General features: G+C 41.5%; 1 protein-coding gene across 4 annotated transcripts in view; it reads right to left on the bottom strand.

Annotated features, from left to right (window-relative positions):
• Positions 1–4,441, bottom strand: part of PECAM1 (platelet and endothelial cell adhesion molecule 1) — a 45,616-nt gene extending 41,175 nt beyond the window's left edge. For all 4 annotated transcript variants that reach the window (XM_082212470.1, XM_082212469.1, XM_082212468.1 and 1 more), the window contains exons 1-2: positions 4,163–4,441; positions 4,031–4,057 (exon numbers count right to left, since the gene is read on the bottom strand). In XM_082212470.1, the coding sequence (XP_082068596.1) occupies positions 4,031–4,057; positions 4,163–4,196 (61 nt within the window). In that variant the 5' untranslated portion in view covers positions 4,197–4,441. The remainder of the gene's footprint in view (positions 1–4,030; positions 4,058–4,162) is intronic.
• Positions 4,442–13,114: the final 8,673 nt, after the last annotated feature.

Here is a 13,114-nt window from a genome sequence, read left to right on the forward strand (position 1 = left end):
TTGACAATAATAAATATCACTGACTTATAGAGTAGCCTTGATGATGATGAAGATGATGGTGAAAGTTTAGGAGAAGCACTGCAGGGTTTCCTTTCCTTTCAGTGAGAGCACATTTTGCAGTACTTATTAAAAACACAAGAAGAAACCCCATCAGTGTTGGCAGTCTGCCAGCTCCTGAAAATACCCTTGTTCAAGCATTCCTGTAACTGAATTTTTGATGTTATTGTTTTAACTGTTGTTGTTGTTTATAAAAAAACTGTTTTGTTTTAATTGTCATGCTTTTTAATTTTTTGCTTTATTTTATATTTTAGTTAAGGGTGTTTTAGCACCCAATGGAACTGTTATTGTGTATTTCCTTTTTTAAATTTTAATATTAAAAATATTGATTTTCATTATGTTTCATTGAGTTTGTAGTTGGAAGCCATTTTGGCATATAAATCACAAATCTACACCAGTGCACAATGGAAACAAACGGACTCCTAGAACAGGCAACACTGCTGATCCTGTTTCTGATTTTTGCAATGGTCATGTGGATTCCTGTATCCCAGTGCTTCCTGACACTATTTTGCTTTCTCTCCCAATACATGAAAGGCCTCACCTTCCAAAGATGGGTAGCAGGTTTTGGGGGGAGAGTTTTTCCCAGCTTTGGTGCTGCTCAGGTTCGCTACCTTTTCACAATTTATTGATCAAAGAAATTTATTTATTCCAGATTCACCATTTCTCCAAAGCCTTTTTAGCTATCAGATTTTCCATGGAAATTGTAAATAATATGGGAAAGCATTTTGATGAAAATGATGTTTTGTGGATGCTGCACAAAATGTGAAAGCACGTGAGGGGAATAAGGACTGACAAAACCCGGAACCAGGAGGAAGGGACGTTGGATAAAAATTGGATTTGTTTGTACCTTTTTTTTTCTTTTTTCATTACTAGAATGTTTTGTAAAGTTGATGAATGATAGAAAAATGTTGGAAGAAATTACCTGGCTTTAGCAAAGATGCTTAAAGAATTATGAAAGAATATTATGATTATAAGAAGCTGGTAAGGTTAAGATTTAAATTTTAAATTTTAAGGTTTATTCTATTATAGAAAGATAAGATCATAATAGTCTAGGGCAGTGTTCCCCAACCTTGGGCCTCCAGCTGTTTTTGGACTACAACTCCCATCATCCCTCGCTAGCAAGACCAGTGGTCAAGGATGATGGGAATTGTAGTCCAAAAACAGCTGGAGGCCTAAGGTTGGGGAACACTGGTCTAGGGTAATGTAATGATAGAACTTTATGAAAAATGGAAAGGAAAGGATTTGCTGGGATAATTAATAACTAGGATACAAAGGAAGGGAGGAGGAGGAGGTCCAAGAAAGAAGGCTATGACAGTTAAGGGTCTGGAAATAATGAATTTGTTTTTAAATGTTTTTAAAGGTTAGGGATTTTTGCATTTTTGTCTTTTTTTGTTTTCTTATTTTGGAATTTCCTTTTTTCCTTTTTTCTCATTCTTTTCTCTTTTTTACACGGTGGGAGGGGTTGCGTTTTTCTTTTTCTTTTTACTCTGTTAACTATTTTTATTCTTTGTATTTTTTTGTGTGTTTTCACTTTTGTAACATTTTGAAAATTTTAATAAATATCTTATCAAAATGTGAAAGCACAAGCAGCACTGAGTTCACAATAAACTGCCATGCAGGAGTGAGGGACCCCTAAGTCTCACTATGTTCAGTGGGACTTATTACATAGTAAGGGTATTTAGGATTGCAGCCTAAAACTGGTATAAAATTTCATTCTTAATCAACAGATTATCTAGTGGCTGCACCAGGTCCACAAAATGATACATTTCTTCTCTGGGGTTGTGATCAGCCTGATAATAGCATGCTTCCCTTATCTGCAAAATTAAGGCTCTGCCTCAGAGTCTTTTGTCTCAGAGCCTTTACACTAATGCACATAGCAAACTCCTTGCAAACTCACAGCACTGTATAATGTAAAGTTCTACTGACTTTTGTGATGAAACCTCTGGCAGCAATTCGCTGAGCTATTATAATGTCATCTATTCTAGGAACTAAGTTGTATAATGTTTGGTTTTGACTTCTTTAAGGGAAAGTTGTTAGTTTGCACTAACACCGGTTAGAAAGACCTACATTGGCTCCCAGTACGTTTCTGAGCACCATTGAAAGTGTTCGTGCTGACCTTTAAAGCCCTTTAAAGCCCTAAACGGCCTTAGCACAGTATACCTAAAGGAGCCGTGTCATTCTGCCCGGACACTGAGGTCCAGCTCCGAGGGCCTTCTGGCGGTTACCTCACTGTGAGAAGTGAGGTTATAGGGAACCAGGCAGAGGGCCTTCTTGGTAGTGGCGCCCGCTGGTGGAATTCTAAATGACTTGTGATTCTTTTCACTTCCTTGCAGGTGACCATGCGTTTTAGCACCTGAACAGCAAAATGAGTAGGCACAAAGCTCACCTGGTCACAGTCTTCCCAACTATGGTGAGAAGGGCTGAAATCCTATTTAAATGTCTAAATCTATCTGGCTCGCCAGATGCAGCTTTGTCACGCTGGCCACGTGACCCGGAAGTGTCTCCGGACAGCGCTGGCCCCCGGCCTCTTGAGTGAGATGGGCGCACAAACCCCAGAGTCTGTCAAGACTGGCCCGTTCGGGCAGGGGTACCTTTACCTTTACCTTTATTGCATTTATACAAATGATTCTATGCATATTTTATGTAAATCTGCGTCCTCCTTTTGCCTCTTCTTTGGGTGACCTGTTTCCTCTTTTTATTGTGATGAGGTGAAAATGGCTACCCTATACGGCTCTCCATGGCCGACCAAACATGGAGGAGGAAGGAAAGAATTGCTGCGTTACATCATCTGCATTGCTCCCCTTCTCTTTAGATTTACAGTGGTACCTCAGGTTAAGTACTTAATTCGTTCCGGAGGTCCGTACTTAACCTGAAACTGTTCTTAATCTGAAGCACCACTTTAGCTAATGGGGCCTCCCGCTGCCTCCGCGCCACCGGAGCACAATTTCTGTTCTCATCCTGAAGCAAAGTTCTTAACCTGAAGCACTATTTCTGGGTTAGCGGAGTCTGTAACCTGAAGCGTATGTAACCTGAAGCGTATGTAACCCGAGGTACCACTGTACGGTGATGTTGGCCACTGGTGGCATCATTTGCAACCTGCTGCAAACAGCCAACTGGCACCAGTATTTGAACTGTTGGAAGTATTCATGTTTTGGAGTTACTCCTTCTGAACTCAGCAAGGAGAATTGGTGGGGTGGGGAGAGAGGACAAAAAAAGTAAAGGGGAACTGGCACATGGCTCGGAAAGTCCTTCAGGGGGTGAAAAAGAGAAAAGGGGAATAGCTGAAAGATGGGGTGCGGACCTGTGGTGATGTGCACTGGATAATGAAAGTTTGAATGTGTACTGGGGAGAGAAGGATGGGGAGAGTTCAAAGAGAGGAGGTAAAAGATAAGAGTATGATACAGCAGAGAGAGAGAGATGATTTATGCGGAACAGGTTAAGGAGAGAACACAGCAGGGAGTTTTTTGAACTACAAAAAAATGGTACCCCTTATTTAGTTTGTGGTTGCAGGTTTGGAGAATGCTGTCGCAGCACCAACATTGAGGTAAGATTCAGCTTCTGCTACTAACAATTTCTGTATGTGGGGTGGGGTGGAGGGGCACAGCATTTTGTCCTTAGGCTGAAGTAGGAATCTATCTTTGGCCAGCCTTGGGTATACGGCTAAAGTTCCCCTTCAATGAAGTATTGCGATTCAGGCTGATAATTACACCAACCATTTTGGATTATCACATGTGACCTCAGTCAGCAGATATCACATACCCATAAACTAAATAGGTAGAAAAAGGCATATATACCGTAATTCTATGCGTCCTGTCGAAAAAATCATAGAACTCATTTGAACTTCTACCGGAACAAAGTTCTTCTGTTACATACATACAAATCTAGAGCTACCAATGTTTATCTACTTAACCCCAATAACCCCATAAGTCTTTAGACTGCAAAAAACATACAATTTAAAAAGTTGGAGACTTACCATTACTTTGAGCTTTTAGCGTGCAGCCTGGAAAAGCAAAAGGAACATTGTAAAAAAAAGTATAAAAGTAAGGGTTTTGTTTTGCTTTTTTGCTTTTTTACAAAAAATTGAGATGCCCAGCCCTTAACTTACAGTGCAAGAAGATTAGCAGCAAAACACAATACATCTCGTCATCGGAAAGCAGACATGAGACTCCAAAATGAAGAAATTGTCATTAGTTCTGGTAGCTCCCTCCTTCAAGGACCTTCAGTTATGAAGAACTTTCAGTTTATTTTCTGAAAGTAAAAGGTCTGGCAGTGCAGTTTCACTGTAGAAGTGAGCAGCTATGTTTTCCAGGACCCTAACACCAACTGGCTAGATATTGGTCAAGTAATCATTCTCATTACTGGAAACTGGAAGTGGCAAACAATGAGGATCTCTCTGCTGCAAACAGGCAGATTACTGCTCAGGAAATGACAGGCCTTTTCCTGAGGGAGTCAGTGAACGCATTTGCTTTGTTCAGTTTCTTAAGGTATATGGAAAACAAGAAGTACCAGTGACATTTTTCCGGTGACTCTGTTCATTAGTTTACAATCACTCTTCAACTGTTTAAAGTTAGCAATGTTCTTTTTATTTCATTTCATTTCCCAAGGAATAATACACTGGATACGTTTAAACTCATGTTATATATACAGTATTGTATAAAGTTTCCTTAGAAGTTACATATAGCTCAGCCATATATGCTGTTTTTGAAGCCAGTTGTTACATGAAATGGGGTGGAACTTTATAGGGAGCAATAACCAATAATGCTTTCAGCAGTGATGCTAAGGACAGTCTTTGCTCTAACTTTTTGAAATTAAATCATGAAGATGTGCAATGTGTTGTTGGTTTTTTAGTGTGAATGCGTACAAATTGAAAGGAACACCAGCAATTTGCTATGTCCTAGACTAAAAGAAGAGTGCATAGGGTTTCAAAAATGTTAAGCTTAGCAAGTGGAAACCCCAGTATCTTTTGTTTCCCGCCACACTCTCTCCCACACCCAGCATATGGCCTGGATCAAGACATGTTTGTTTTAGCTGAAGTCAATTTTTCCACAGGCTCTGCTAATCGGAGTTTGTGTACTATCACTCCCTGGTTACTTCACAACCATTTGCAACGTCTGCGTGCAAAGTTTAGATACAGCCTCTTCAAATTCATCACGTGTCTCCAAAATCTACTCTATTTGAATGAAACTAAGACACACAAAAAAGACAGAAGGCGAAGAGGAGATAAAAATAAGAGATCACACATAAGAGATATGTGTTCTATTTTATGGGTCAGTGGGATAAATCCTTAAAACTACAGAATAGGTGGGATGGGAAAGAAATCAATATTTTTAAAAGCAACATTGGTCTCCTGTGCTCTCAAAAGCAAAGCAAACTGAAAAAGTGCTACTGTGATAGGAATTTTGAGGTCTTAGATATATGGTAATGTTCATAAGCGTACTAAACCAAGCATGTACATAGATCAGCACAAGAAGGCTGACCTGGAACCATTTTGATTCCTAAACTGAGCAAATGTTTTCTCTGCAAGGTCAAAGTGGGAAACCTCCCATTGTCTCTTTCCTCACAAATCCTGTCTTAAGGACACATTTAAGATATGAATAGGGTGTCAGCCTGTGACATGGCCCAGGAACTAAGTATTTATCATTACAAAAGACTGGCCAGGCTACCTAGGCAATCCAATCAAGTAACCTGCCAGACAGGAGATAAACGACAGGAGAAAAACAACATTCAAATTTCTGTTTTAAGACCGCATTTTCTGTGATGTAGGTATGATGCATCTGAGGGGTGGTCTTAGGTTACACCCCTTCTGTGATGTATGTGTGATGTTTCTGGGGGTGGTCTTGATCTACAGGGTGGGAATTTCAAAAGTCTTTATAAGACCTTGCACGCCATTGTTCTGGGTTCCTCCTCCTCTCCTGCGGGTGAGGGGAGCACCCTGTTGCAACAGAACCATAAAGATCAAGCTTTGCTTCTCAATATTCTCTGGTTGGCCTCTGTTATTCTCTCCTACCAATAGGGAACCTATGTAAGGACTCTATATGGGCATCTTACCACTTGGGGAAGTGCAAAACAGTATTTGAGCCTTGTTTGCACCCAGCTTTAAACATATGTAAGAGTTTGGATCCTCTCTCCTCCTGATTGTGCTGGGTCAGGGAAAAACCAAGCCTGACTCTAACTTATTTTCTGATAAGTGAACTCAGGCTCATACTTCATTTCTCTCCAAACAAACCACAAATAGAAGCCTAGCTACATTCTTGACTTACCGCTCATGGATGGTTCACTTGGAGGAAACTAACCAAGAATTCGGGCTCCCATGTCACAGCAAGCCAGAATTATAGACATAGAATTGCTTTTGCAGAAGAACCTGGTGGTGGCATGTGTGTTTCAATTTTTTTGATATATATTCACAGTGGTTAGGTTAGGATAAAAATACAAATGCCTAAATGCATACAATTCACGAAATCCAGAAGGCCTCAAGATACCTATTCGACCCACCCTACAAAAATACTCCTGCCTCTTGGTTCAAGAGAAGTAAACTTTGGAGAAAGATAAAGAATGGGCTGCAAACTCAAAAGGCACCCCATTAAGAGTTGAAAAATCAATATAGTTTTAAGCTGTAATGTACATTAGCCCTTCGCAGTATAAATCAAGGAAGTCTCACAAAGCATGGCCTTTGTTCTCATAGCCTTCCGTGTTTACATAAAGCGTCCTTTGTTTCTCTTGTGCTGAGTGGGAAGTGTTCTTCCCAAATCCATAAGTTCAGGTGTAATCTGTGCTGGAGTCTTTCTGTTACACACATTTCTGTGGCATTTTGCAACAGGAAGCAGGAAGGAAATATTATGGGTAACAAGGTCTAGCAAAGTACCCTAGTCACAATTTTACAATAAAAAAATAACACAGTAGCCATAGCAATAAACGACCAGGAAGCAACTTTTGGAGGCTTGTTAGCATGATGTTTGTTCCTTATCCTGATTTTCTTTAAATATAGTTATCACACAGCTCTGAAACACTGGCCACATGCCATTCTACCTCTACACAGTGAGGCAGAAGTAAAGGAGCAGACACAGACTACCCCCACTCAGGGACAGAGGGAGAGAGCACCATACAGTGGTTAGAGCAGGGGTAGCCAACATGGTGCTTTCCAGAGGCTGCTGGACTCCAAATCCCATTATCCACAACTGGCATAGGGCTTATGCACACTTACCTTTCCCTGCACGCTTTCCAAGCGCGGTTCGCACTTTAGAGCTCTGAGTCTGAACACCCACCCACCCCCAGAACTTTCCCTATGAAAATCTGCTCTTTAAAGCTCATTCAGAGCAAATGGCAATCCACTCAAGAGCAAAACAAAGGGGCACTCAGACACACAAGTGTGGACCTGTGCCTGGAAAAGCAGAGCAACAGGTAAGTGTGGATAAGCCCATAGCTAAAATAGTTCAACAACATATAGAGGGCACTAGATTGGCTTCCCCTGGCTTAGGAGTGTTTAACTAGTGTCCATCCAAATTTCCACTTAGCTATATATCTAACTGAGTGATCTGGGGCCAGTCACTATCTCTCAGCTTAGTCTACTTCACAGGGTTGTTGTGACAATAAAATGGGGAAATAGTATGTTATTGTTGTTATTATGATTATATTTATTGAATTTATATATAAGTTACTATATTAATTTATTGTATTATATACAGTAGTACCTCGGGTTACAGACGCTTCAGGTTACAGACTCCGCTAACCCAGAAATAGTACCTCGGGTTAAGAACTTTGCTTCAGGATGAGAACAGAAATCGTGCTCCAGCGGCGCAGCAGCAGCAGCAGGAGGCCCCATTAGCTAAAGTGGTGCTTCAGGTTAAGAACAGTTTCAGGTTAAGAACAGACCTCCGGAACGAATTAAGTTCTTAAGCCGAGGTACCACTGTATTAATTTACTTTATATATAAAGTAGTTTTTATACTACTGTATTTTGAGTTTTTTGGAGGTGGGGTCCAAACGTAGTAAATAAAATGTCAATTCTGTATGTAGTTCTGAACTATTTTAAAATTGCTCAAATAAGAAAACTAAACTAATCCTTCTATATAAGAAATATTGATTAACACAGAATAGGTGTAGATTTTAATCTGTAAAATTCCCACCTTTTTTTTTAGTCCAGGCAAAAAAGAGTGGGAAAATCTGGAACTGATCATAGAATCATAGAATCATAGAGTTGGAAGAGACCACAGGGGCCATCGAGTCCAACCCCCTGCCAAGCAGGAAACACCATCAGAGCACTCCGGACATATGGTTGTCAAGCCTCTGCTTAAAGACCTCCAGAGAAGGAGACTCCACCACACTCCTTGGCAGCAAATTCCACTGTCGAACAGCTCTTACTGTCAGGAAGTTCTTCCTAATGTTTAGGTGGAATCTTCTTTCTTGTAGTTTGGATCCATTGCTCCGTGTCCGCTTCTCTGGAGCAGCAGAAAACAACCTTTCTCCCTCCTCTATGTGACATCCTTTTATATATTTGAACATGGCTATCATATCACCCCTTAACCTCCTCTTCTCCAGGCTAAACATGCCCAGCTCCCTTAGCTGTTCCTCATAAGGCATCGTTTCCAGGCCTTTGACCATTTTGGTTGCCCTCTTCTGGACACGTTCCAGTTTGTCAGTGTCCTTCTTGAATTGTGGTGCCCAGAACTGGACACAGTACTCCAGGTGAGGTCTGACCAGAGCAGAATACAGTGGCACTATTACTTCCCTTGATCTAGATGCTATACTCCTATTGATGCAGCCCAGAATTGCATTGGCTTTTTTAGCTGCCGCGTCACACTGTTGGCTCATGTCAAGTTTGTGGTCAACCAAGACTCCTAGATCCTTTTCACATGTACTGCTCTCAAGCCAGGTGTCACCCATCTTGTATTTGTGCCTCTCATTTTTTTTGCCCAAGTGCAATACTTTACATTTCTCCCTGTTAAAATTCATCTTGTTTGTTTTGGCCCAGTTCTCTAATCTGTCAAGGTCGTTTTGAAGTGTGATCCTGTCCTCTGGGGTGTTAGCCACCCCTCCCAGTTTGGTGTCATCTGCAAATTTGATCAGGATGCCCTTGAGTCCATCATCCAAGTCGTTGATAAAGATGTTGAATAAGACCGGGCCCAAGACAGAACCCTGTGGCACCCCACTAGTCACTCTTCTCCAGGATGAAGAGGAACCATTGATGAGCACCCTTTGGGTTCGGTCAGTCAGCCAGTTACAAATCCACTGAGTGGTAGCATAGTCAAGACCGCATTTTACCAGCTTCTTTACAAGAATATCATGGGGCACCTTGTCAAATGCCTTGCTGAAATCAAGGTAGGCTACATCCACTGCGTTCCCTTCATCTACCAGGCTTGTAATTCTGTCAAAAAACGAGATCAGGTTAGTCTGACATGACTTATTTTTCAGAAATCCATGCTGACTATTGGTGATCACAGCATTCCTTTCTAGGTGCTCACAGACTGTTTGCTTAATGATCTGCTCCAGAATCTTCCCTGGTATTGATGTCAGACTGACTGGGCGGTAATTATTTGGGTCCTCTCTTTTCCCCTTTTTGAAAATAGGGACAACATTTGCCCTCCTCCAGTCTGCCGGGACTTCGCCTGTTCTCCAGGAATTCTCAAAGATGACTGCCAGTGGTTCTGAGATCACATCTGCCAGTTCTTTTAATACTCTTGGATGCAGTTCATCTGGCCCTGGAGACTTGAATACATCTAAACTAGCCAAATATTCTTGTACTATCTCCTTAGTTATTCTGGGCTGTGTTTCCTTTGCTGAATCATTTGCTCCAAATTCTTCAGGTCGGGCATTGTTTTCTTTATCGGAGAAGACTGAGGCAAAGAAGGCATTGAGGAGTTCAGCCCTTTCTGTGTCCCCTGTTTGCATTTCACCATCTTCTCCTCTGAGTGACCCCACTGTTTCTTTGTTCTTCCTTTTGCTACGAACATACCCATAAAAGCCTTTTTTTTTGCTTTTAACCTCTCTAGCAAGCCTGAGTTCATTCTGTGCTTTAGCTTTTCTGACTTTGTGTCTACACGTGCTGGCTATTTGTTTGAATTCCTCTTTGGTGGTTTCCCCCCTTTTCCATTTTTTGTACACATCCTTTTTTAATCTTAATTCAGTTAAAAGTTCTTTAGATAGCCACCCTGGCTTCTTTAGGCACCTTCCATGTTTCCATCTCATTGGTATTGCCTGACGTTGTGCTTTTACTATCTCCCTCTTAACAAACTCCCAGCCATCATGAACTCCCTTTCCTTTTAGTATTGTTGTCCATGGGATCTCACCCAGCACTTCCCTAAGTTTTATGAAGTCGGCTTTCTTAAAGTCAAGAAATTGAGTCCTAGTATGCTTGGCTGCTCCTTTCCGCTGTATAGTAAACTTCAGAAGAGCATGATCACTCACGCCTAATGATCCTTCCACTTCTACCCCACTAACCAGGTCATCAACATTGGTTAGGACCAGATCTAAAATGGCTGTTCCTCTTGTTGCTTCTCCCACTTTCTGGACAATGAAGTTGTCTGCAAGGCCAGTGAGGAATCTGTTTGACCTTATGCTCTTGGCTGAGTTTGACGTCCAACAAATATCTGGGTAATTGAAGTCCCCCATTACTACTATCTCCCTTCCTTTTGCATGCTTGGCCATCTGTTCCAGGAAGGCATCATCTATGTCCTCCGTTTGGCTTGGGGATCTATAGTAAACTCCCACAATGAGGTCTCTGTTATTCTTCTCTCCCTTAATTTTGACCCAAATGCTCTCACTTTGGCTTTGAGGATCTAAATCTTGGATCTCTTCACAGGTATACACATCCTTGACATATAACGCCACTCCTCCTCCTTTCTTGTCTGGTCTGTTTCTCTGAAATAGATTGTATCCCCCCATTATTACATTCCAATCGTGGGACTTATCCCACCAGGTTTCAGTGATGCCTATTATGTCATATTTAGTTTGCTGTACTAAGAGCTCAAGCTCATCTTGTTTATTTCCCATGCTTTGCGCATTAGTGTACAGACATTGAAGTCCATTAATCATTCCCCCGTGTCTCTTATTTAAGGATTTTTTCCTCCCACCACTAGGTCCGCGTGCTGTTTGCTCCATTTGGTCTATGACATTTGGATGAACATCTTCATTAATTGATAGACTCCTACCTTCAGGAGCACTGTCTCCCTCCCCCACATTAGTCAGTTTAAAGCCCTCCTGATGAGGTTTCTGAGATTTTTGGCAAAATCTTAATGTTGCAGACACCAGAAAGAAAGGGAAATACATACAGGGAGCGCACAATTACCTCTTGCAATGACACTTCACTTCAAGCATGAAGAACAAAAATCAGTAACTTTTCCCCACTGGTAACAAGCACAAGAATGAAAAGTATTTAAAAACAATACAGACTGAGGAATGGCAGTTTCCCCAAAGCCGCTAACCTGCTGGGTGAAAACAATCGAGTACGAATCATCAGCTGGAAGCCTGAATGAGATCCGGGAGGGAGAGTTGTGCTGTTAACAAGGATTCCTGATCTGTCACCTTTAACATGTCTGCTCCAGACCATGGCTGGAGATCATGGTCACTTCCACCTGACATTGTCCTCACAACACTGAAATGGTAAATATTGGATCAAAAGGGTGGGAGGGAGATCGGATGGTGTTTTCGATAAGGATGACATTTTGTAGATCCTGTACAACTTCCACAAATGGAAATTCACAATAAGCTGCCTTTAGAGGCACCCCATGAAGAGTTGAGCCCCCAGAGTTCCAGCCAGGGAGGGAGGGAGAACGATGATGTTGTGGAACCAGCTGGAAGGATGTTGGCAAAGCTTGCTTCCTTTGACTTTGCCCTGCTCAGCAACCCCACTGCAATGCAAACCAGTTTCTGAGCCTCCTGTACAGGATCACTTGTCTCCAGAACCTGTTTCTAGGGGCCAGAGCTGTAAGAGACTAAAGGTGAAGAAGAGGAACAAAACTTCAGCATCCTTGCTTTTTACCTTTGTTATCCCTGGGCTAGGAAAGTAACTGAGCTCAAGGCCTTTCTCTTTTGTAAACTGTTTTGCACTTATAATAAAGAGTAACGGAGGACTCGCTTTGCCTAGTAACTACAGGTGGTTCATCACTAGGGATGTTAGAAAATGATTTCCATTCCTGCCTCTATCCACCTGTTCTTCTGCAGCTCAGTTTCTGCCAAATACATTTGTCTCACTGTCCAATATTTTACTTAACTTACATGGATTAGCCTAACTATTCCCTGTTCACTAATTGCCATTTTACTCATGAGGAAGGCTCATGGCGCATGCAATATCATAGCTAATGGAACATGCAATATCATAGCTAGAATGGTCCCATGCGTGAGGTGGACTAACGGGGCATGCATTCAGTGCTGGATTTACGTATAAGCTAAACAAGCTATAGCTCCCCAAAAAATGTAAAGGAAAAAACCTGTACATTTCCAAAATATAAGATAAAAAACAAATAAAATAAAGCCTACATATAGCAACAGTGTTTTGTGTTGTGTAGGCTCCTATGATGTAAGTAATGGGCCACATTTGCTAGCCTCCTCCCTAATATATCACTGGTTTGCTAATTTCTATATATAGGGTGCCTACATTCTGCATGTGCAAATGGCTTTAGATACCTATTAGGTCCATATAGGTCCTAATATATGCCATATATTAGCATATATTCAACACAAAAAACAGTGACAGTTTGTTGCTGACAAAGGACAGCTGGACATACAAAGGGCCCCATTACCTTCAGTAGCTTAGGGCCTCATCAAACCTAAATCCGGCTCTGCATGTATTACCCACATCCCTTGAAATAACAAAGGTCTCCCTTCTCTCTGATCCTCTGACTGTGGTTGAAGTTTCGTTCTGTAAAGTAAGAGTCTCAAATTTTACTCCTCTTGTGTCTACTTTTCCCATCTAAAATCATTCTAAGGACCACAATAAGAGGAGGCTCATCTAGTCCAGCATCTTGTTCTCCCTGTAGCCAACCAGATATCTTTGGGAAGTCTGAAAGCAAAACGTAAGTGCAACAGGACCCTCTGCACTCCTGATCTTGTATAGCAACTAGTAT

This window comes from Podarcis vaucheri, assembly GCF_965113315.1.
Source record: "Podarcis vaucheri genome assembly, chromosome: 2".
Classification (NCBI taxonomy): domain Eukaryota; kingdom Metazoa; phylum Chordata; class Lepidosauria; order Squamata; family Lacertidae; genus Podarcis; species Podarcis vaucheri.